The sequence below is a fragment of the Polypterus senegalus genome, chromosome 1, assembly GCF_016835505.1.
Source record: "Polypterus senegalus isolate Bchr_013 chromosome 1, ASM1683550v1, whole genome shotgun sequence".
In the NCBI taxonomy this organism is placed as follows: Eukaryota; Metazoa; Chordata; class Cladistia; order Polypteriformes; family Polypteridae; genus Polypterus; species Polypterus senegalus.
In genome coordinates this window covers 101,816,973-101,840,213 of record NC_053154.1, presented here as the reverse complement: position 1 = coordinate 101,840,213, position 23,241 = coordinate 101,816,973, and the positions used below count along the sequence as shown (strand labels likewise).

General features: G+C 39.5%; 1 protein-coding gene across 2 annotated transcripts in view; it reads left to right on the top strand.

The window, feature by feature from the left end:
- The window catches only part of cd59 (CD59 molecule (CD59 blood group)), a 27,988-nt gene extending 4,747 nt beyond the window's left edge, over nucleotides 1–23,241 (top strand). For both annotated transcript variants that reach the window (XM_039754447.1, XM_039754456.1), the window contains exons 2-4: nucleotides 21,783–21,866; nucleotides 22,642–22,740; nucleotides 22,981–23,241. In XM_039754447.1, coding sequence (XP_039610381.1) covers nucleotides 21,783–21,866; nucleotides 22,642–22,740; nucleotides 22,981–23,189 — 392 coding nt within the window. In that variant the 3' untranslated portion in view covers nucleotides 23,190–23,241. The remainder of the gene's footprint in view (nucleotides 1–21,782; nucleotides 21,867–22,641; nucleotides 22,741–22,980) is intronic.

Sequence of the window (23,241 nt, the reverse complement as noted above, 5' to 3'; positions counted from 1 at the left end):
CAACGGTTACCCCTAAGTTTTTTACTTCCGTCTTAACTTTTAATGCTAGTGCATCAAGTTTATTTCTGATAACCTCATTAAATCCATTATTGCCAATTACTAAAATTTCAGTTTTCTCTTTATTTAGTTTGAGAAAGTTACTATTCATCCATTCAGAAATACCAGTAAGACATTGACATTGAATATATTGAAATAGTTTTACTGTCAAATAATGCAAACAGTACGCGGCACGTGTTTCTCCCTAATTCTAGGCTCATCAGGCGTACACACTCCCTGCACCCCCTCTCGGGAATCGAACCTCGGACGTCAGTGCTAGAGGTGAAGGCTCTCATGTTGGGCCACGGCGTGTGGTTCATTTATTTGACAGTATGTAGATCGGGGGGTGTGTGTGTGTATATATATATATATATATATATTACTTTTGAGAATGTAACATATAGTTTTGTCCAGGAGGAAAGGAATGTTGCCTCAAATCAATGGCAACCTTTTGTAGGGTCTGTCCCTGAGACTTATTAATTGTCATCGCGAAGCAGAGCCTTACTGGAAATTTGAGGCATTTCAATTGAAATGGGAGATCAGAGGGTATAACGGTGATGCCAGGAATACATTCAGAGTGTGGCGCACTGCTGTTTTTTTGTGTAGTTGCCTTCACACAGCCTCTCTGCTGCTTTATAAATGAACGCCATATAAGGCCATCGTTTCTCCTTGCTTCGCGGTTCTGTACTGTTTTATTGTTCGTTTATTACGATTCTTATAGTTATTGTGTAGCTATTCGAGACTTACTTTACTTTTCAGGTACCCATTTCCTTTATTTAATCCGCAGCTTATACGTTATTTTTTGCTTGTTTATTACGATTATAGATATTTATTGATTCCCTTCTTTAGCTGACTGCCTGCTCATATAAGACGCTCCGCTGGTTTTTTGTGAAACAGCCTTTACACGGCTTCTCCGCTCTTTTATAAACGAACAACATATAAAGCCATCACCTTGTCAATTGTGTAGTGTGTTTTTTGAACAGGTTTGATGGATGGAAGTGATTACTTGTACTGCGTTCAGTCAGCTCACGTGAGCTGCTCTCTTGTGTGATGTTGCGATGTCCACGGCTTTATTTAATGTTAGCTAAGACCCGGCACTTAAAAGTTTCTGGCTGCACTCCGGTTGTAATATGACAAAGCTGCGCGAGCTCACTTTTGAGAATGCAAGTATAGTTGTCCAGGAGAAAAGCAATCTTGCCTGAAATCAATGGCATCATTTTGTAGGGTCTGTCCCAGAAACTTATTACTTGTCATCGTGCAGCAGAGCCTTACTGGAAATTGGAGGCATCTGAATTGAAATGGGAGATCAGAGGGAATAAAGGGGACGCGAGGAATACATTGAGTGTGGAGAAACTCTAGAGACAGCGTGTGTATTAACTTGTGGATTTTTCTGTGAGTATTTGGTGGCAGCGTGACAAAGTTGCTTCCGCAAGACAGCGTTAGCTGTGGAGCTCAACTTGGAGAAAAATAGATTCTAGTTATGGCCATTACACGTAGAATTTCGAAATGAAACCTGCCCAAGTTTTGTAAGTAAGCTGTAAGGAATGAGCCTGCCAAATTTCAGCCTTCTACCTACACGGGAAGTTGGAGAATTAGTGATGAGTCAGTCAGTCAGTGAGGGCATTGCCTTTTATTAGTATAGATTAGCTAGACTAGAGTGGTGATCATCGGCACTGTGGCAGGCTGGCGCTGAAGCTGCTCATTGAATTGGACAGCACCCACTCTTAGGGCTGCTGACTTATTTCCGGGTGATGCAACCTTTTCACACCATTCTTTGTAAACCCTAGAAATGGTTGTGCGTGAAAATCCCAGTAACTGAGAAGGTTGTGAAATACTCAGACCGGCCTGTCTGGCACCAACAACCATGCCACGCTCAAAATGGCTTAAATCACCTTTCTTTCCCATTCTGACATTCAGTTTGAAGTTCAGGAGATTGTCTTGACCAGGACCACACCCCTAAATGCATTGAAGCAACTGCCATGTGATTGGTTGATTAGATAATTGCATTAATGAGAAATTGAACAGGTGTTCCTAATAATCCTAATACACACACACACACATATACATATATATATATATATATATATACTAGCAGAATACCCGCACTTCGCAGCGGAGAAGTAGTGTGTTAAAGAAGTTATGAAAAAGAAAAGGAAAAATTTTAAAAATAACGTAACATGATTATTAATGTAATTGTTTTGTCATTGATAAGAGCGTTGTTCTCATATCTATCTATCTATCTCTCTCTATATATATATATATATATATATATATATATATATTATATATCTCAAAATACCCGCGCTTGGCAGTGGAGAAGTAAAAAGAAAAGGGAACATTTTAATAATAACGTAACATGATTATTTTGTCATTGTCATGAGTGTTACTGGCATATATATATGTCGTCTATATATATACACTCAGCAAAAAAAGAAACGTCCTCTGACTTTCAACTGTTTTTACTTTCAGTAAACTTAATGTGTAAAAATTTGTATGAACAGTAAAAGAGTCAACACCATAAGACATAAACTAAAAATGTTTCACAATGTGTCCCTGAATGAAGGGAGGCTCAAAATCAAAAGTGCCAGTCAGTATCTGGTGTGGCCACCAGCTGCTTGAAGTACTGCAGTGCATCTCCTCCTCATGGACTGGACCAGATTTGTCAGTTCTTGCTGTGAGATGTTACCCCACTCTTCAACCAAGGCACCTGCAAGTTCCTGGACATTTCTGGGGGGAATGGCCCTAGCCCTCACCCTGCGATCCAACAGGTCCCAGATGTGCTCAATGGGATTGAGATCTGGGCTCTTCCACTGCGAGGATGATCAGCTGTCCTTCCTGTCTTCCTGTAGCGCTGTCTTGGGCGTCTCACAGTGCGGACATGGCAATTTATTGCCCATGCCACATCAGCAGTCCTCATGCCTCCCTGCAGCATGCCTAATGCACGTTCACGCAGATGAGCAGGGACCCTGGGCATCTTTCTTTGGGTGTTTTTCACAGTCGGTAGACAAGTCTCTTTAGTGTCCTGCATTTTAGAACTGTGACCTTAAATGCCTACTTTCTGTAAGCTGTTAAGGACTTAACGACCATTCCACAGGTGCATGTTATTTAATTGATTATGGTTAATTGAACATGCATGGAAAACATTGTTTAAACCCTTTACAATGAAGACCTGTAAAGTTATTTGGATTTTTAAAACATTATTGTAGAAATACACAGTCCTGAAAAAGGGACGTTTCTTTTTTTTGCTGAGTACATGTACATATATACACACACACATATACTATGGGGTGCCAAACAGGCAAATACATTGATTTTGTGAATATATAAAGTCAGCGTCGGTATACATAAAGTCAAAACTTGAATATATAAAGTCAGCGTCGGTATACATAAAGTCAAAACTTTTTTCTGAATATATAAAGTCAGCTGGAATATATAAAGTGAAAACTTGAATATATAAAGTCAGCGTCAGGATGACTTTATATATTCCAGCTCTTACTTTAAATATTCAGAAATATTCCAACGTCGTCTTTATATACTCAGGTTTTGACTTTATATGTTTGGGAATGACTTTATATATTCAAGTTTTGACTTTATATATTCCGTCAGTGACTTTATATAATCAAGTTTTGACATTATATATTTGCGAATGACTTTATATATACAAGTTTTGACTTTATATAGTTAAATTTAGTCACCATTGCATAACTTTTTCTTTACCATAGAAATTTAAAGACTAAATTCAACTTCCATTCCTAACAAAGATATTTCTGGCGACTAAATAGAACCTACTTATATCCAAATTCGAGCTATTGAGCCGTCGCCTGCCTGCCTGAATAAGTCACCTCGCCGCTCTTACTTTTTACGTTCATTTAATCATGGCTAGTGGCGGAAAATGTATAAAATGGAAGGAGGATTACACTGAGTATGGCTTTACCAAAACAATTATTGATGGCAAATCGATTATTCATAAAGCTTCAATTGGTGATCTGTTTTTCTGTGTTAAGCTCATATTTTTTCATATTTCTTCTCAAACCAAGGGGGTGCGAGGGTAATATGAATCGGGAAGTGCTGATCAATGTAATCGGTGTACCAGGAAATCATGCATTGACAGAAGTTCCCCTTTGCTTGTGATTAAATGCGTGATTTTTTAACGCGTTATGGAGCACATGCATCGAAGCTTCTCAGCTGTGCTTGTGCTAAGAAAAGGAAAAATTTTTTTAAATAATGTAACACGATTGTCAATGTAACCTTTTGTAAGTAGTGCCTGGAGGATTCAGTGTAGAGAAAGTCTACAGACAGCGTGTGTATTAACTTGTGGAATTTTCTGTATTTGGTGGCAGCGTCACAAAGTCGCTTCCGTAACACTGCGTGCGGTAGCTGCGGAGCTCAGCTCAGAGCGAAATGAGGTGAATGGGAGGGAGATGATGACGTGACTCCCCACCCTTAACTGTCAGTCCCCCACAAACACAGTCTCTCGGAATTTGCATAAGCACAGCCCTTCACCTGCAATTTTAACTTAGTTACAAAGTGATCAAAACTGTTGTTTATATCCTGCGTCCTCTCATTAAACTTGTATCCCGCATTACCCGTGGGCATGACAAACGCCAGCAGCAGCCTGTCTATGAATTTAATTTAAAGTTTAGGTTTACACGGTGCTTTGTGTCCGAAGAAGCAGCACTCATGAATATGGTTGTATATGTCAGTCGCTCGCTTCTTATTGTTTCGCTGCCTTCTCAATTATATAATGCATGTTTTCTTCAGCGCTTTTTGGAGCTCTTCCTGGTTTTCTACGCACTGCGTTGACAGACAGTTCACGTGATTATGTGGGAGGTGTGATGATGCACGGCTTTCGAGCTCAACTCCATTACAGTAAATGGAGAAAAATACCTTCCAGTTATGACCATTACACGTAGAATTTCGAAATGAAACCTGCCCAACCTTTGTAAGTAAGCTGTAAGGAATGAGCCTGCCAAATTTCAGCCTTCTACCTACACGGGAAGTTGGAAAATTAGTGATGAGTGAGTGAGTGAGTGAGTGAGTGAGGGCTTTGCCTTCTATAAGTATAGATATATATATATATACTAGCAAAATACCCGCACTTCGCAGCGGAGAAGTAGTGTGTTAAAGAAGCAATGAAAAAGAAAAGGAAACATTTGGAAAATAACATAACATGACTGTCAATGTAATTGTTTTGTCACTGTTGTGAGTGATGAGTGTTGTTGTCATATATATATATATATATATATATATATATATATCCACATATATACACATACATATACACACACACATAAATACATACACACATACATACATACACACACATATATACACACAAATACATATATATATATACATACATACACACACACATATATAAACATATATATACATATACATACATATCTACATATATACACACACAGCTATTTTTATCAGTGCAATACGCTGCTTGTTAAAACGGATGACTCCGCTCTTACGTGCAAGTCTGCGTGGATATTATGAACTATGTATTTGTTCAAGTTCTATTTAAATTTTAAATAGAAGGAATTTTTATTTAGTCGACAGAAATATCTTTGGTAGGAATGGTAAAACAGACAGGAATATTATTCGTGAATAAATCAACTCAAACCTTAAACAACTTATAATATTTTGCTCTCCATAAAAATATATCCTGTCTAAATTATACAAGTTAGAAATAAAGTAAACATTAAAAGAACAAACATTCAAATTTCTTTACTCTTATGTAATTTTATATAAAAAATAAACTTAGATTTTAAATATCCCAAAAGATTTTGCTCTCCATAAAAATATATCCTGTCAAAATTATACAAATTCAAATATGAACATGCTGCATAACAAAACCTGGAAATATAAATAAAATGTGTTCCTTTCAGCAATAACAAATCAAATCATTCAGTTGTCTTTGCTCATATGTCATTTTAGAGCTGGACGCCTGGCATCTTTTTTGGCCACAGGTTCGTTTCTGTTTGGTGTGAGGTTCTGTGTTGTGGAGATTCTCAGGATGGATTGCAGGTGCTCATCAGTGAGGCGACTCCTGTGTGCTGTTTTGTTAGTCTTTATCACTGAGAAGAGCTTCTCACACAGATATGTGCTACCAAACATGCACAAGGTTCGAGCCGCATGTAGACGGACTTTTTTTGTTCTTCAAAGTCACCAAAGCGCCGTGCAAACTCAGTGCGCTCAGTTTATCAGCAAAGTGCGATTTGGGAACACCGTAGTGACGACTTGGTTTAACATTACTTGGCAACAGGGAAAGTGGGGCAAGGTGAACTGGTGCATTTGTGTCTCCCATAAAAGCAGCTTCACTTGAAATCACTTTGTGATTGTGCACGTGTAAAAGCGTCCGCTGAAGTGTCAGATTCTTATTTAATTATTCTGCTTTCTGTATCTTCTGCATTGCATTCAGGTTACCCTGATGTTTTGTCTCATAGTGCCGTCTTAGATTAAATTCTGTAATTACAGCCACATTAGCTCCACAAATGAGACACACGGGTTCAGTAAACATATACTCAGCCTCCCATCGGTTTTAAAGGCTCTATTTTCAGAATCAACTTTTCTCTTCAGCATCGTGTGAGCTAGCCGCAATAACTTGCAGCATCATAAGGTAGACTTGATTAACGCGGTAAGTGTTCGGCAAGGCAGCTGAAGCGCTGCATTATGGGATCTGTAGTTTATTGTGTTACCAGCGCTTCATATACCCGGGCTTTAATAACAATAATACAGTATATAAAATGATCTCGGGGCGGATATAATTACGCGGGCGGATGTGGCCGCTGCCCTTGAGTTTGACACATATGGACTAAATAGAACTTGAAAAGATATATTTTTCAAATGTGATCACAATTCAGATAGAGTTGGCGCACACTACAGCCTGCATGCCTCAATAAGTCATCCTCCCTCGCTCTTACTTTTTACCGTTCATCTAATGAATACACTGAGTATGGCTTTACCAAAACAATCATTGATGGCGAATAAAGTATCCATTATTCGAGTATGTAGATCGGGATATATATATATATATACATATACATATATATATATATATATATATATATATATATATATATATATATATATATATATATATATATATATATATATATATACCCGCGCATGAGAAGTAGTGTGTTAAAAAGCTAGAAAAGAAAAGGGAACATTTTAAAAATAACGTAACATGACTGTCAATATACAGTATTTGTTTTGTGAGTGTTACTGAGTGTTGCTGTCATCAAGGATTTGATTATCATTATTTCTTTCAATCAGGTTCGTATTTGTAGGATGTGTTGTGTTCAAGTTACATTCCGTGTTTGTCAATCGTTGTAAAGATGACAGGTTTCATTCATCGATTCGTTTCTTACTGCATCAATAAACAGCTCGTCTTCTTCTTTATCTGAGACCTGACACACTGCATGCACGGTTTTTTACACTGTCTTCCTTTAGCGGGACATTGACTTTTCCAACGTGTGCTTTGTTTTGGATTTATGAATATGCTTGTATGTATCAAACGCTTCATATTTTTTGCTGCCTTTTCAATTGTGTAATTCGGTTTTTGTTCAGCGCTCTTTGGAACTGTTGTCTTTTATCTGTGCACTGCGTCCGTTCACGTGAGCCGCTCGGCTTTTTTGAGGTCTTCCTGGTTTTCTATGTACTGCGTGATTACGTGGGAGGCGTGATGATGTCACACGAAACTCCGCCCCCGGCGTTGAAGCTCATCTCCATTACAGTAAATGGAGAAAACTGCTTCCAGTTAAGACCATTACGCGTAGAATTTCGATATAAAACCTGCCCAACTTTTGTAAGGAAGCTGTAAGGAATGAACCTGCCAAATTTCAGCCTTCCACCCACACGGGAAGTTGGAGAATTAGTGATGAGTCAGTGAGTGAGTGAGTGAGTGAGTGAGGGCTTTGCCTTTTATTAGTATAGATATATAGAGATATATATATATATATATATATATATATACACACACAGTATATACACTAATCCCTCCTCGATTGCGGGGGTTGCGTTCCAGAACCCCCCGCGATAGACGAAAATCCGCGAAGTAGAAACCAAATGCTTGTGTAGTTATTTTTATATATTTTAAGCCCTTATAAACTCTCCCACACTGTTAACATTATTAGAGCCCTCTAGACATGAAATAACACCCTTTAGTCAAAAGTTTAAACTGTGCTCCATGACAAGACAGAGATGACAGTTCTTTCTCACAATTAAAAGAATGCAAATAGATCTTCTTCTCTTCAGGAGCAGAGAATTTCAGAGGGGGAGAGAGAGAGAGCTCGTAAAGAAAAGCAAACAATCAAAAAATCAATATGTGCTTTTAAGTTTGCCGCGGCATTTTTAGAGGAGCGTTAGTATCTTCTAAGCAAACAGCCTCTGTGCAAACAGCACCTCTGCTCACATCTCTCCGTCAGGCAGAGAAGCGAGAGAGAGAGAGCGAGATTAAAGCAACAATCAAAAAATCAATAAGTGGGCTTTTGTGCTTTTAAATATGCCGAGCACCGCAATAAAGCGGCATTTTTTTAGAGGAGCATCAGGATCTTTTAAGCAAACAGCCTCTGTGCAACAGCCCCTCCGTAAGGCGCAGAGAATGTCAGAGAGGGTGAGAGGGAGGCAGAGACAAGCAAACATCAAGCTCCGCGCGGGATGCATATCTTATAGCATTGAGGAGTTTTAGTTAATATGTAATACATGCTCTGATTGGGTACCTTCTAAGCCATCCGCCAATAGCGTCCCTTGTATGAAATCAACAGGGCAAACAAACTGAGGAAGCGTGTAGCATAAATGAAAAGACCCACTGTCTGCAGAAATCCGCGAACCAGCGAAAAATCTGTGATATATATTTAGATGTGCTTACATTTAAAATCCGCGATAGAGTGAAACCGAAAGTCGAGCGATATAGCGAGGATTACTGTATGTGTATATATATATATATATATATATATATATATATATATATATATATATATATATATATATATATATATATATATATATATATATACACACATATACTGTATATACACACATATATATATTGTGAACCCGGCCCGGACACAGACAGGCGGACATGTTGTTCATCAAACCACCACAGGTTTATTTACACAAATATATACAAGTATGGTCACTCAGACCCAGTCCACTAGTGCACAAAACCCCAATACTTAGTCCTGGCCACAAATGCCTGCTCTTCGGGCCACCTCCACACTCTCCTCGTGCCTCGTCCTCTTCCACCCGACTCTAGCCTCGAATGAAGGGAGACGGCGCTTTTTATATATGACCCGGATGAGCCCCAAGTGTTTCCGGCATTCCTCCTCTAGCCACGCCCCAGCGTGGCAGAAGTGCCGGCTGTCCTCCCGGCAGCTCTCCGGACGTCGTCCTAATTCTTCCCCCCAGCACTTCCTGGTGTGGCGGAAGTGCTGGGGTAACAGGTCCCCAAGGCATTGGGGCGCCTCCTGGCGGTGACAACGGGCCCCTACAGGGTGGAGCTTCCATGCCCTGTACCCATGGCCCCCAGAGCAACCAGGAAGGCGACCCCCACATGATCCAGGGTGGGCGCAGACCCACATCCGGTCCCTCATGGCGTCCCGGCCGGGTCATGGCCCCTGGCATCCCTGACATATATATATATATATATATATATATATATATATATATATATATATATATATATATATATATATATATATATATATATATATACACAGTATATATATCTATACTAATAAAAGGCAAAGCCCTCACTCACTCACTCACTGACTCATCACTAATTCTCCAACTTCCCGTGTGGGTGGAAGGCTGAAATTTGGCAGGTTCATTCCTTACAGCTTCCTTACAAAAGTTGGGCAGGTTTTATATCGAAATTCTACGCGTAATGGTCTTAACTGGAAGCAGTTTTTCTCCATTTACTGTAATGGAGATGAGCTTCAACGCCGTGGGGGCGGAGTTTCGTGTGACATCATCACGCCTCCCACGTAATCACGCAGTACATAGAAAACCAGGAAGACCTCAAAAAAGCCGAGCGGCTCACGTGAACGGACGCAGTGCACAGATAAAAGCAACAGTTCCAAAGAGCGCTGAACAAAAACCGAATTACACAATTGAAAAGGCAGCAAAAAATATGAAGCGTCTGATACATACAAGCATATTCATAAATCCAAAACAAAGCACACGTTGGAAAAAGTCAATGTCCGCTAAAGGAAGACAGTGTAAAAAAAAACCGTGCATGCAGTGTGTCAGGTCTCAGATAAAGAAGAAGACGAGCTGTTTATTGATGCAGTAAGAAACGAATCGATGAATGAAACCTGTCATCTTTACAACGATTGACAAACACGGAATGTAACTTGAACACAACACATCCTACAAATACGAACCTGATTGAAAGAAATAATGATAATCAAATCCTTGATGACAGCAACACTCAGTAACACTCACAAAACAAATACTGTATATTGACAGTCATGTTACGTTATTTTTAAAATGTTCCCTTTTCTTTTTCTAGCTTTTTTAACACACTACTTCTCCGCTGCGATACGCGGGTATATATATATATATATATATATATATATATATATATATATATCCCGATCTACATACTCGAATAATGGATACTTTATTAGCCATCAATGATTGTTTTGGTAAAGCCATACTCAGTGTATTCATTAGATGAGCGGTAAAAAGTAAGAGCGAGGGAGGATGACTTATTGAGGCATGCAGGCTGTAGTGTGCGTCAACTCTATCTGAATTGCGATCACATTTGAAAAATATATCTTTTCAAGTTCTATTTAGTCCATATGTGTCAAACTCAAGGGCAGCGGGCCACATCCGCCCAGCGTGTAATTATATCCGGCCCGAGATCATTTTATATACTGTATTATTGTTATTAAAGCCGGGTATATGAAGCGCTGGTAACACAATAAACTACAGATCCCATAATGCAGCGCTTCAGCTGCCTTGCCAACACTTACCGCGTTAATCAAGTCTACCTTATGATGCTGCAAGTTATTGCGAAGCTAGCTCACACGATGCTGAAGAGAAAAGTTGATTCTGAAAATAGAGCCTTTAAAAACCGATGGGAGGCTGAGTATATGTTTACTGAACCCGTGTGTCTCATTTGTGGAGCTAATGTGGCTGTAATTACAGAATTTAATCTAAGGCGGCACTATGAGACAAAACATCAGGGTAACCTGAATGCAATGCAGAAGATACAGAAAGCAGAATAATTAAATAAGAATCTGACACTTCAGCGGACGTTTTACCGTGCACAATCACAAAGTGATTTCAAGTGAAGCTGCTTTTATGGGAGACACAAATGCACCAGTGCACCTAGCCCCACTTTCCCTGTTGCCAAGTAATGTTAAACCAAGTCGTCACTACGGTGTTCCCAAATCGCACTTTGCTGATAAACTGGCGCACTGAGTTTGCACGGCGCTTTGGTGACTTTGAAGAACAAAAAGTCCGTCTACATGCGGCTCGAACCTTGTGCATGTTTGGTAGCACATATCTGTGTGAGAAGCTCTTCTCAGTGATAAAGACTAACAAAACAGCACACAGGAGTCGCCTCACTGATGAGCACCTGCAATCCATCCTGAGAATCTCCACAACACAGAACCTCACACCAAACAGAAACGAACCTGTGGCCAAAAAAAGATGCCAGGCGTCCAGCTCTAAAATGACATATGAGCAAAGACAACTGAATGATTTGATTTGTTATTGCTGAAAGGAACACATTTTATTTATATTTCCAGGTTTTGTTATGCAGCATGTTCATATTTGAATTTGTATAATTTTGACAGGATATATTTTTATGGAGAGCAAAATCTTTTGGGATATTTAAAATCTAAGTTTATTTTTATATAAAATTACATAAGAGTAAAGAAATTTGAATGTTTGTTCTTTTAATGTTTACTTTATTTCTAACTTGTATAATTTAGACAGGATATATTTTTATGGAGAGCAAAATATTATAAGTTGTTTAAGGTTTGAGTTGATTTATTCACGAATAATATTCCTGTCTGTTTTACCATTCCTACCAAAGATATTTCTGTCGACTAAATAAAAATTCCTTCTATTTAAAATTTAAATAGAACTTGAACAAATACGATAGTTCATAATATCCACGCAGACTTGCGTAAGAGCGGAGTCATCCGTTTTAACAAGCAGCGTATTGCACTGATCTGAAATAGCTGTGTGTGTATATATGTAGATATGTATGTATATGTATATATATGTTTATATATGTGTGTGTGTATGTATGTATATATATATATGTATTTGTGTGTATATATGTGTGTGTATGTATGTATGTGTGTATGTATTTATGTGTGTGTGTATATGTATGTGTATATATGTGATATATATATGTATAGATATATATATATATATATGTTTATGTGTGTGTGTATATATATATATATATATATATATATATATATATATATATATATGACAACAACACTCATCACTCACAACAGTGACAAAACAATTACATTGACAGTCATGTTATGTTATTTTCCAAATGTTTCCTTTTCTTTTTCATTGCTTCTTTAACACACTACTTCTCCGCTGCGAAGTGCGGGTATTTTGCTAGTATATATATATATATCTATACTTATAGAAGGCAAAGCCCTCACTCACTCACTCACTCACTCACTCATCACTAATTTTCCAACTTCCCGTGTAGGTAGAAGGCTGAAATTTGGCAGGCTCATTCCTTACAGCTTACTTACAAAGGTTGGGCAGGTTTCATTTCGAAATTCTACGTGTAATGGTCATAACTGGAAGGTATTTTTCTCCATTTACTGTAATGGAGTTGAGCTCGAAAGCCGTGCATCATCACACCTCCCACATAATCACGTGAACTGTCTGTCAACGCAGTGCGTAGAAAACCAGGAAGAGCTCCAAAAAGCGCTGAAGAAAACATGCATTATATAATTGAGAAGGCAGCGAAACAATAAGAAGCGAGCGACTGACATATACAACCATATTCATGAGTGCTGCTTGTTCGGACACAAAGCACCTGTAAACCTAAACTTTAAATTAAATTCATAGACAGGCTGCTGCTGGCGTTTGTCATGCCCACGGGTAATGCGGGATACAAGTTTAATGAGAGGACGCAGGATATAAACAACAGTTTTGATCACTTTGTAACTAAGTTAAAATTGCAGGTGAAGGGCTGTGCTTATGCAAATTCCGAGAGACTGTGTTTGTGGGGGACTGACAGTTAAGGCGGGTGGGGGAGTCACGTCATCATCTCCCCTCCCATTCACCTCATTTCGCTCTGAGCTGAGCTCCGCAGCTACCGCACGCAGTGTTACGGAAGCGACTTTGTGACGCTGCCACCAAATACAGAAAATTCCACAAGTTAATACACACGCTGTCTGTAGACTTTCTCTACACTGAATCCTCCAGGCACTACTTACAAAAGGTTACATTGACAATCGTGTTACATTATTTAAAAAAATTTTTCCTTTTCTTAGCACAAGCACAGCTGAGAAGCTTCGATGCATGTGCTCCATAACGCGTTAAAAAATCACGCATTTAATCACAAGCAAAGGGGAACTTCTGTCAATGCATGATTTCCTGGTACACCGATTACATTGATCAGCACTTCCCGATTCATATTACCCTCGCACCCCCTTGGTTTGAGAAGAAATATGAAAAAATATGAGCTTAACACAGAAAAACAGATCACCAATTGAAGCTTTATGAATAATCGATTTGCCATCAATAATTGTTTTGGTAAAGCCATACTCAGTGTAATCCTCCTTCCATTTTATACATTTTCCGCCACTAGCCATGATTAAATGAACGTAAAAAAGTAAGAGCGAAGCGAGGGTGACTTATTCAGGCAGGCAGGCGACGGCTCAATAGCTCGAATTTGGATATAAGTAGGTTCTATTTAGTCGCCAGAAATATCTTTGTTAGGAATGGAAGTTGAATTTAGTCTTTAAATTTCTATGGTAAAGAAAATGTTATGCAATGGTGACTAAATTTAACTATATAAAGTCAAAACTTGTATATATAAAGTCATTCGCAAATATATAATGTCAAAACTTGATTATATAAAGTCACTGACGGAATAAATAAAGTCAAAACTTGAATATATAAAGTCAGCGTTGGTATATATAAAGTCAAAAGTTGAATATATAAAGTCATTCCCAAACATATAAAGTCAAAACCTGAGTATATAAAGACGACGTTGGAATATTTCTGAATATTTAAAGTAAGAGCTGGAATATATAAAGTCATCCTGACGCTGACTTTATATATTCAAGTTTTCACTTTATATATTCCAGCGCTGACTTTATATATTCAGAAAAAAGTTTTGACTTTATGTATACCGACGCTGACTTTATATATTCAAGTTTTGACTTTATGTATACCGACGCTGACTTTATATATTCACAAAATCAATGTATTTGCCTGTTTGGCACCCCATAGTATATGTGTGTGTGTATATATGTACATGTACTCAGCAAAAAAAAGAAACGTCCCTTTTTCAGGACTGTGTATTTCTACAATAATGTTTTAAAAATCCAAAACTCTTTACAGATCTTCATTGTAAAGGGTTTAAACAATGTTTTCCATGCATGTTCAATTAACCATAATCAATTAAATAACATGCACCTGTGGAATGGTCGTTAAGTCCTTAACAGCTTACAGAAAGTAGGCATTTAAGGTCACAGTTCTAAAAATGCAGGACACTAAAGAGACTTGTCTACCGACTGTGAAAAACACCCAAAGAAAGATGCCCAGGGTCCCTGCTCATCTGCGTGAACGTGCATTAGGCATGCTGCAGGGAGGCATGAGGACTGCTGATGTGGCATGGGCAATAAATTGCCATGTCCGCACTGTGAGACGCCCAAGACAGCGCTACAGGAAGACAGGAAGGACAGCTGATCATCCTCGCAGTGGAAGAGCCCAGATCTCAATCCCATTGAGCACATCTGGGACCTGTTGGATCGCAGGGTGAGGGCTAGGGCCATTCCCCCCAGAAATGTCCAGGAACTTGCAGGTGCCTTGGTTGAAGAGTGGGGTAACATCTCACAGCAAGAACTGACAAATCTGGTCCAGTCCATGAGGAGGAGATGCACTGCAGTACTTCAAGCAGCTGGTGGCCACACCAGATACTGACTGGTACTTTTGATTTTGAGCCTCCCTTCATTCAGGGACACATTGTGAAACATTTTTAGTTTATGTCTTATGGTGTTGACTCTTTTACTGTTCATACAAATTTTTACACATTAAGTTTACTGAAAGTAAAAACAGTTGAAAGTCAGAGGACGTTTCTTTTTTTGCTGAGTGTATATATATAGACGACATATATATATGCCAGTAACACTCATGACAATGACAAAATAATCATGTTACGTTATTATTAAAATGTTCCCTTTTCTTTTTACTTCTCCACTGCCAAGCGCGGGTATTTTGAGATATATATATATATATATATATATATATATATATATATATATATATAGAGAGAGATAGATAGATAGATATGAGAACAACGCTCTTATCAATGACAAAACAATTACATTAATAATCATGTTACGTTATTTTTAAAATTTTTCCTTTTCTTTTTCATAACTTCTTTAACACACTACTTCTCGCTGTGAAGTCTGGTATTCTGCTAGTATATATATATATATATATATATATATATATATATATATATATATATATATATATATATATATATATATATATATATATATATATATGTATATATGTATGTGTGTGTGTGTATTAGGATTATTAGGAACACCTGTTCAATTTCTCATTAATGCAATTATCTAATCAACCAATCACATGGCAGTTGCTTCAATGCATTTAGGGGTGTGGTCCTGGTCAAGACAATCTCCTGAACTTCAAACTGAATGTCAGAATGGGAAAGAAAGGTGATTTAAGCCATTTTGAGCGTGGCATGGTTGTTGGTGCCAGACAGGCCGGTCTGAGTATTTCACAACCTTCTCAGTTACTGGGATTTTCACGCACAACCATTTCTAGGGTTTACAAAGAATGGTGTGAAAAGGGAAAAACATCCAGTATGCGGCAGTCTTGTGGACGAAAATGCCTTGTTGATGCTAGAGGTCAGAGGAGAATGGGCCGACTGATTCAAGCTGATAGAAGAGCAACTTTGACTGAAATAACCACTCGTTACAACCAAGGTATGCAGCAAAGCATTTGTGAAGGCACAACACACACAACCTTGAGGCGGATGGGCTACAACAGCAGAAGACCCCACCGGGTACCACTCATCTCCACTACAAATAGGAAAAGAGGCTACAATTTGCACGAGCTCACCAAAATTGGACAGTTGAAGACTGGAAAAATGTTGCCTGGTCTGATGAGTCTCGATTTCTGTTGAGACATTCAAATGGTGGAGTCAGAATTTGGCGTAAACAGAATGAGAACATGGATCCATCATGCCTTGTTACCACTGTGCAGGCTGGTGGTGGTGGTGGTGGTGTAATGGTGTGGGGAATGTTTTCTTGGCACACTTTAGGCCCCTTAGTGCCAATTGGGCATTGTTTAAATGCCACGGGCTACCTGAGCATTGTTTCTGACCATGTCCATCCCTTCATGACCACCATGTACCCATCCTCTGATGACTACTTCCAGCAGGATAATGCACCATGTCACAAAGCGCGAATCATTTCAAATTGGTTTCTTGAACATGACAATGAGTTCTCTGTACTAAAATGGCCCCCACAGTCACCAGATCTCAACCCAGTAGAGCATCTTTGGGATGTAGTGGAACGGGAGCTTTGTGCCCTGGATGTGCACCCCACAAATCTCCATCAACTGCAAGATGCTATCCTATCAATATGGGCCAACAATTCTAAAGAATGCTTTCAGCACCTTGTAGAATCAATGCCACGTAGAATTAAGGCAGTTCTGAAGGTGAAAGGCGGTCAAACACCGTATTAGTATGGTGTTCCTAATAATCCTTTAGGTGAGTGTATATGTATATATATATGACATGGCGAATCCTCCCCCTCCTATAGCGACGCTGTCCTGGTTTCGCGGTTAGGATTGGCACATCTCAGCCAGTGACGCGATTCCTGGTAGTCTCCTCCTGACGTGTCAGTGTCTGTGCCTACCGCAGTCCCTCCGGCAACGACGAACGCTGGGGAATTCCCCTCTCCAATGCCTTGGCTGGCGTTCCTCACCCCCCTCAGGTGGAAGATGGCTCTTTAGAGAAGTTCTGACGGCCTTAGGGTGATTCGCAGAACGTCTGCGATGTAGGTGTTGACCGTCTCCCTGTGGTGTGTGTGTGTGGCCGACTGAGGTCCCGGGCAGCTCACAAAAATTTTATTTAAAGGGTTCCCCGTCTTGGAACAGACAGGAAGTCCCTGTTCGGGCACCATTGTGAGACTAGCCTGGACACCACCAGTCGGAGACCACATCTTTATAAAAAGTCACACATTTATTCACCACAATAATAAAATCCCAAACACCACACAATGCACTCAGCAATAAATCTCCCCAATAAACCTTCTTTTCGCAGTCTTTAGCCGCCTCTACTCTTCTCCCGGGAGCTTTGTCTAGCTCCCCGACTGTTAGGAGGCGGCGCCTTATATTCCCGCCCGGATGTGCTCCAGGTGGCTGGTGAAGCACTCCTGGCAGGACTTCCTGGTGTGGCGGAAGTGCTGCCCTTTGCCCTGGAAGCACAGGTATATATAGATAGATAGATAGATACTATGTATTACGGGTTAAAATCTTTGTCCCTTTCCCGTGGTCCTCTCTTTGGCCAGGGCGGTTGCACCCTTGTGACCCGGAAGCTATTACTGTCCCTTTCAGGTCCCTCCAGGCATCCCGACCAGGTAATAACCCCGGCAATCTGCCACAATATATATATACACACACACAGTGCATCCGGAGGAGCCGGAGTCGGGAGGAGAAAAACAGAGCTTGCGAGGGAGGAGTGGAGGCGGCAGGAAGACAGTTTTAAAGGACTGAGAAGTTGCGAGTGTGGGGAACCCATTGTATATAGTTTGTAATAATAAACCTTGTGTGTTAATCTGTGCTGTCGTGGCTGTCTGTGGCCAGGCTATCTATCACTATGTACAGAGTGTGTGTGTGTGTGTGTATATATATATTTTATATTTTTATATATATATATATATATATATATTTTTATATATATATATATATATATATTTTTATATATATATATATATATATATTTTTATATATATATATATATTTTTATATATATATATATATATATTTTTATATATATATATATATTTTTATATATATATATATTTTTTTATATATATATATATATATATATGTGTGTGTGCATTTAAAGTATACCTTGTGATTTCAAATCATAATTATTGTGCACTTCTTGCAATTTAGAACTTTCATCAGTTACAAAGTGTACAGTATGGCACTGAGGCAAACTGTATATTTCAAACAACCCAAACATAAAAAGAAATGACATCAAGTGCAAGTTACACCAAGTGGTAAAAGTCGTCTGTAAATATCAGTTAGCAATGTAGGCCTTAGTTATTTTAAACTTATTATTTGAGGCAGCAAAGACTTCAGTGGAGAGAGAGAAAGAGAAGCTTAAAGTGTTAATAAAGCATAAATTGTTAATAGCGATATGAAGTGAAAACAGTATGGACAGCAACACAACAAAAAGCTTTTGAATCCTGTTGACATTAGGGAAGTGTGATCTACACAGCACTGGCATATAGAAAGAAACGTTAAAAACTCAAGCCATATTAATGTTATCTGTAAACGGCAAAACGTAGATGAATAGATTACAGTACAATTCTTTTGGCACTCTTTCATATACACGACTCTTCATAAAGAAAAATTTAAAAATCATGTGTGAGCAGGTGGTGCAGGATTTAAGAGGAAGTTCATATATTTTTTAATCGTTTGCCAAGTTTGAATATGTGAATACAGCACTTTTTTTCCTTTTCACTTACAGTGCATACCCTTTACCGGCAGCACTTCTTGTGACTAGTTGTTAAGAGCTGCCCCCGGTGCGTGTGAAAGGCAGGCACCATGCACTCACCATAGCAATTTTCAGTGTAGATATTTCTACTGTATCTTTGCTGAAATGGTGAAGCTAAAACTTACAGAAATATTTCTGCTCAGTATTACCAAACATGCAATTTTTATGGTATGCATGTTTAGGAAATGAGGTATATGCTAAATATATATCCTAAAATATGTATTTTGCAGTAAAGGGGAACATGTTTTTCAAAATGATGTTGCATGTTATTGTAGCTTATAAGTTTGTACAACTTGGCGCTGTTACTGTCACAGAAAGAAATGGTCATCAAAATTTTACAATAGTTTTTTTCAGTACCATTAGCTATGATTTGTTTATCACGTATGCTGTATTATATTTAAAAAATCAACTTACTTATTTTTTGTAAATATGAAGAAATGTTTATAAAAGCAGAAAACTATATAGTTTTTAGTTCATACCACATCATGAAGCTCTTTGTTCTTGAGAGTGAATAACTTTTCTAAACGTGACCATCAATATATGGTACCATCACTTACTTGTTCATAAAGAGTGTCACTGTTTCTGCAGAGTCAAGAACTTTCCACTCCATCTTCCATGGACATAAAGTCACTGCAGACTAAATGGTAAATACATTTACTTATCTGGCTGACATTTACAATCCAATTGGTTACGTTTCTTTTGGTTTTCCAGTTGGAGCACAGGCAGGTCATGTGACCTGCTAAGGGGCACACAGTGTCCGTTGTGGGATTTAAACACACAACCTCAGGGGTTTGAAGTCCAGGGGTTGACACTATTCATACTTTCAGCCAAGGCCTTTGGTAAACAATAGGATAATGGTATTTTATTTGCCATAACCTGCTGCCACATGCCTTTTGTTTGTCAGGTACTTGTGGCAGCATTGCCAGCCATTGAATAACACACACTGTATAAAAGCAGTGAGAGATGTGCTGGTGAAGCTGCAGAAATAGCATTTCCTTGGCTGTCTTCCTTCCTTCCCTTACTGATGCTGCAACCTACAAATGTTCACAAACTAGAAAATGTGAAAAAAAAACACATATACAGTGCATCCGGAAAGTATTCCCAGTGCATCACTTTTTCCACATTTTGTTATGTTACAGCCTTATTCCAAAATGGATTCAATTCATTTTTTTTCTCAGAATTCTACACACTCAACAACATGAAAAAAGTTTACTTGAGGTTTTTGCAAATTTATTAAAAATAATAAAATTGAGAAAGCACATGTACATAAGTATTCGCAGCCTTTGCCATGAAGCTCCAAATTGAGCTCAGGTGCATCCTGTTTCCCCTGATCATCCTTGAGATGTTTCTGCAGCTTGATTGGAGTCCACCTGTGGTAAATTCAGTTGATTGGACATGATTTGGAAAGGCACACACTTGTCTATAGAAGGTCCCGCAGTTGACAGTTCATGTCAGAGCACAAACCAAGCATGAAGTCAAAGGAATTGTCTGTAGACCTCCGAGACAGGATTGTCTCGAGGCACAAATCTGGGGAAGGTTACAGAAACATTTCTGCTGCTTTGAAGGTCCCAATGAGCACAGTGGCCTCCATCATCCGTAAGTGGAAGAAGTTCGAAACCACCAGGATTTTTCCTAAAGCTGGCCAGCCATCTAAACTGAGCGATCGGGGGAGAAGGGCCTTAGTCAGGGAGGTGACCAAGAACTTGATGGTCACTCTGTCAGAGCTCCAAAGGTCCAGAAGGACAACCATCTCTGCAGCAATCCACCAATCAGGCCTGTATGGTAGAGTGGCCAGACGGAAGCCACTCCTTAGTAAAAGGCACATGGCAGCCTGTCTGGAGTTTGCCAAAAGGCACCTGAAGGACTCTCAGACCATGAGAAACAAAATTCTCTGGTCTGATGAGACAAAGATTAAACTCTTTGGTGTGAATGCCAGGCGTCACGTTTGGAGGAAACCAGGCACCACTCATCACCAAGCCAATACCATCCCAATAGTGAATCATGGTGGTGGCAGCATCATGCTATGGGGATGTTCTTCAGCAGCAGGAACTGGGAGACTAGTCAGGATAAAGGGAAAGATGACTGCAGCAATGTACAGAGACATCCTGGATGAAAACCTGCTCCAGAGCGCTCTTGACGTCAGACTGGGGCGACGGTTCATCTTTCAGCAGGACAACGACCCTAAGCACACAGCCAAGATATCAAAGGAGTGGCTTCAGGACAACTCTGTGAATGTCATCGAGTGGCCCAGCCAGAACCCAGAATTTATATTATTCATTCTGCTATGGGAGATACAAATGCATTTTAACGTAGTGCAAATGAAATTTAATAAAAGAGAAAATAGCTTGTGTTGTGATATTATATACCTCTTCCTAATCACTTTGGTTTATAAAATCTAAAAAAGTGCATGGCCAGAAATTACATTTTCAGTATGGAGCTATGCATTTCTGTTTGGTGGGTTATTTTCATCCAAAAAATGAAATCTCTTTCGGTCCACCAATTGTAAGAAGAAAAGCACATGAACAGAAGTGGGAAGGCCCTGACCCCACAAACAGGAACTCCTGCTGCAAATGACTGCTCCTTTGTGGTGCGTTCATCAGTTTTAACAGAGGATTCAATGGGTTTAAACTCTTTAGATGTTAACTAAGCTGAGTTTTGGCTGAGCCGGCTGCCTTCTGTTTGACTTTTTTCACCATGTGCTTTCATGTTCAACTAACTTGAGACTTCCTTTGATTTTTTTCAGAGTTGGTGAAAACGAGAGACTCCAAGAAAATGCCTAACACAGGCATCCTTTGCGCCACGTTGGTTTTTGCATTGATCGGCTTTGGTATGTTTTTGTTTTTTTTTTTCTCCCCCTTATAATCTTAGAAAAAGCCAAGTTGCTGAGAGATTGAGGAAAGTCTGTGTGTTGTGGTGCTCCCAGCTAGGAATGACGTGGGTGTTTGCTGTAGATGAAGGGGCGTCACAAAGAGATCCTGAGGAAGGAGACTGGATGAGGAGCAGCATATAGACGCACGCTGCTAGTCTAATGGGATTTTTCTCCGTCCTCCTCTCCTGGACACTTGTCCCTGGCTTAACTGGGCAATGATTGTGGCTACTGCCCTCTTACATGTTGACAGCCTGTATGAATGGTAGTTTATTTTATTTTAAATTATTTACTCATTTAAACTGGTTCAGTGGTTGCCTATGTGCGAATCTCACACCTTCACTTTGTTGACGTCCTGGTAGTGCAGGTAACCTGCTATATCCTTAAACATGTCCACATTAGAAGAATTGGCCATTATAACTGAGTGTATTTTTTTTGGGGGGGGGGATTGTGTGTTAGTGGTCCCTTTCCCGAACTGGTCTGCCCCATGCACACAGTGCACCTGGGATGGACTTTGGCCACCTGTGACTCGGAATAGAATTAGATGACTGGACAGAACGTTTTTATGTCATTCTCCCATCCGTCTTTCTGCTGCAGTGGAACACCGTGAGACTGAGAAGCCGACTTCTCTGTGTACCTTGCTTGCTTGCTGAGACTCTGTAAGTGCCACTTAAGTGAGACCTGTGCAACGCTAACTGGATTGGGTGGTGATAAAGAATTTGCTTCATCTCCTCAGGTTTTGCCTTGGAATGCTATAAGTGTACCACTGGCAACCCATGCCAGCCTACAACGTGTGCGCCTGGCGAAGACTCCTGTTTGAGTTTGGAGTCCTCAGGTATGGGATGTTTATGTTTTTAGCTTACATTTTACTTAGTCAGACCAGACCAGAGAGATAAGCATTTGTTTACTAGTTTTCTTGTGTTTATAGTAAATCTTGAATTGACTGTTATAGAAGATGTAACTTTCCACCACTGCATTTCACTGGGAAGGCACTTACTGAGTCCTGGGTCAGGTGCTTTACTTATGGCTGTACAAGCCAGACTGGTCAATGTGACTTCTTGTTTTGTCCTTGCAGCGGGATTTGTGAAGCAGTGCATTAAGTATACAGACTGTAACAAGGAGACGTTGACATCCCGTTTCCCCCAGATGACAGGAGCTTTAAAATTTTACTGCTGCAACAGGAATTTGTGCAATGGTACCCCATCAACTACTCTGACATCACCAGTAATGCTGATCCTGGCTGCGGCTTTGTTTGTCCTGTGGCTCCCCTTTGGACATGTATAAAGTCGTGCAATCAGCTGCACTCCTTGTTCAGGAAAAGTTTCTTTAAAAAAAA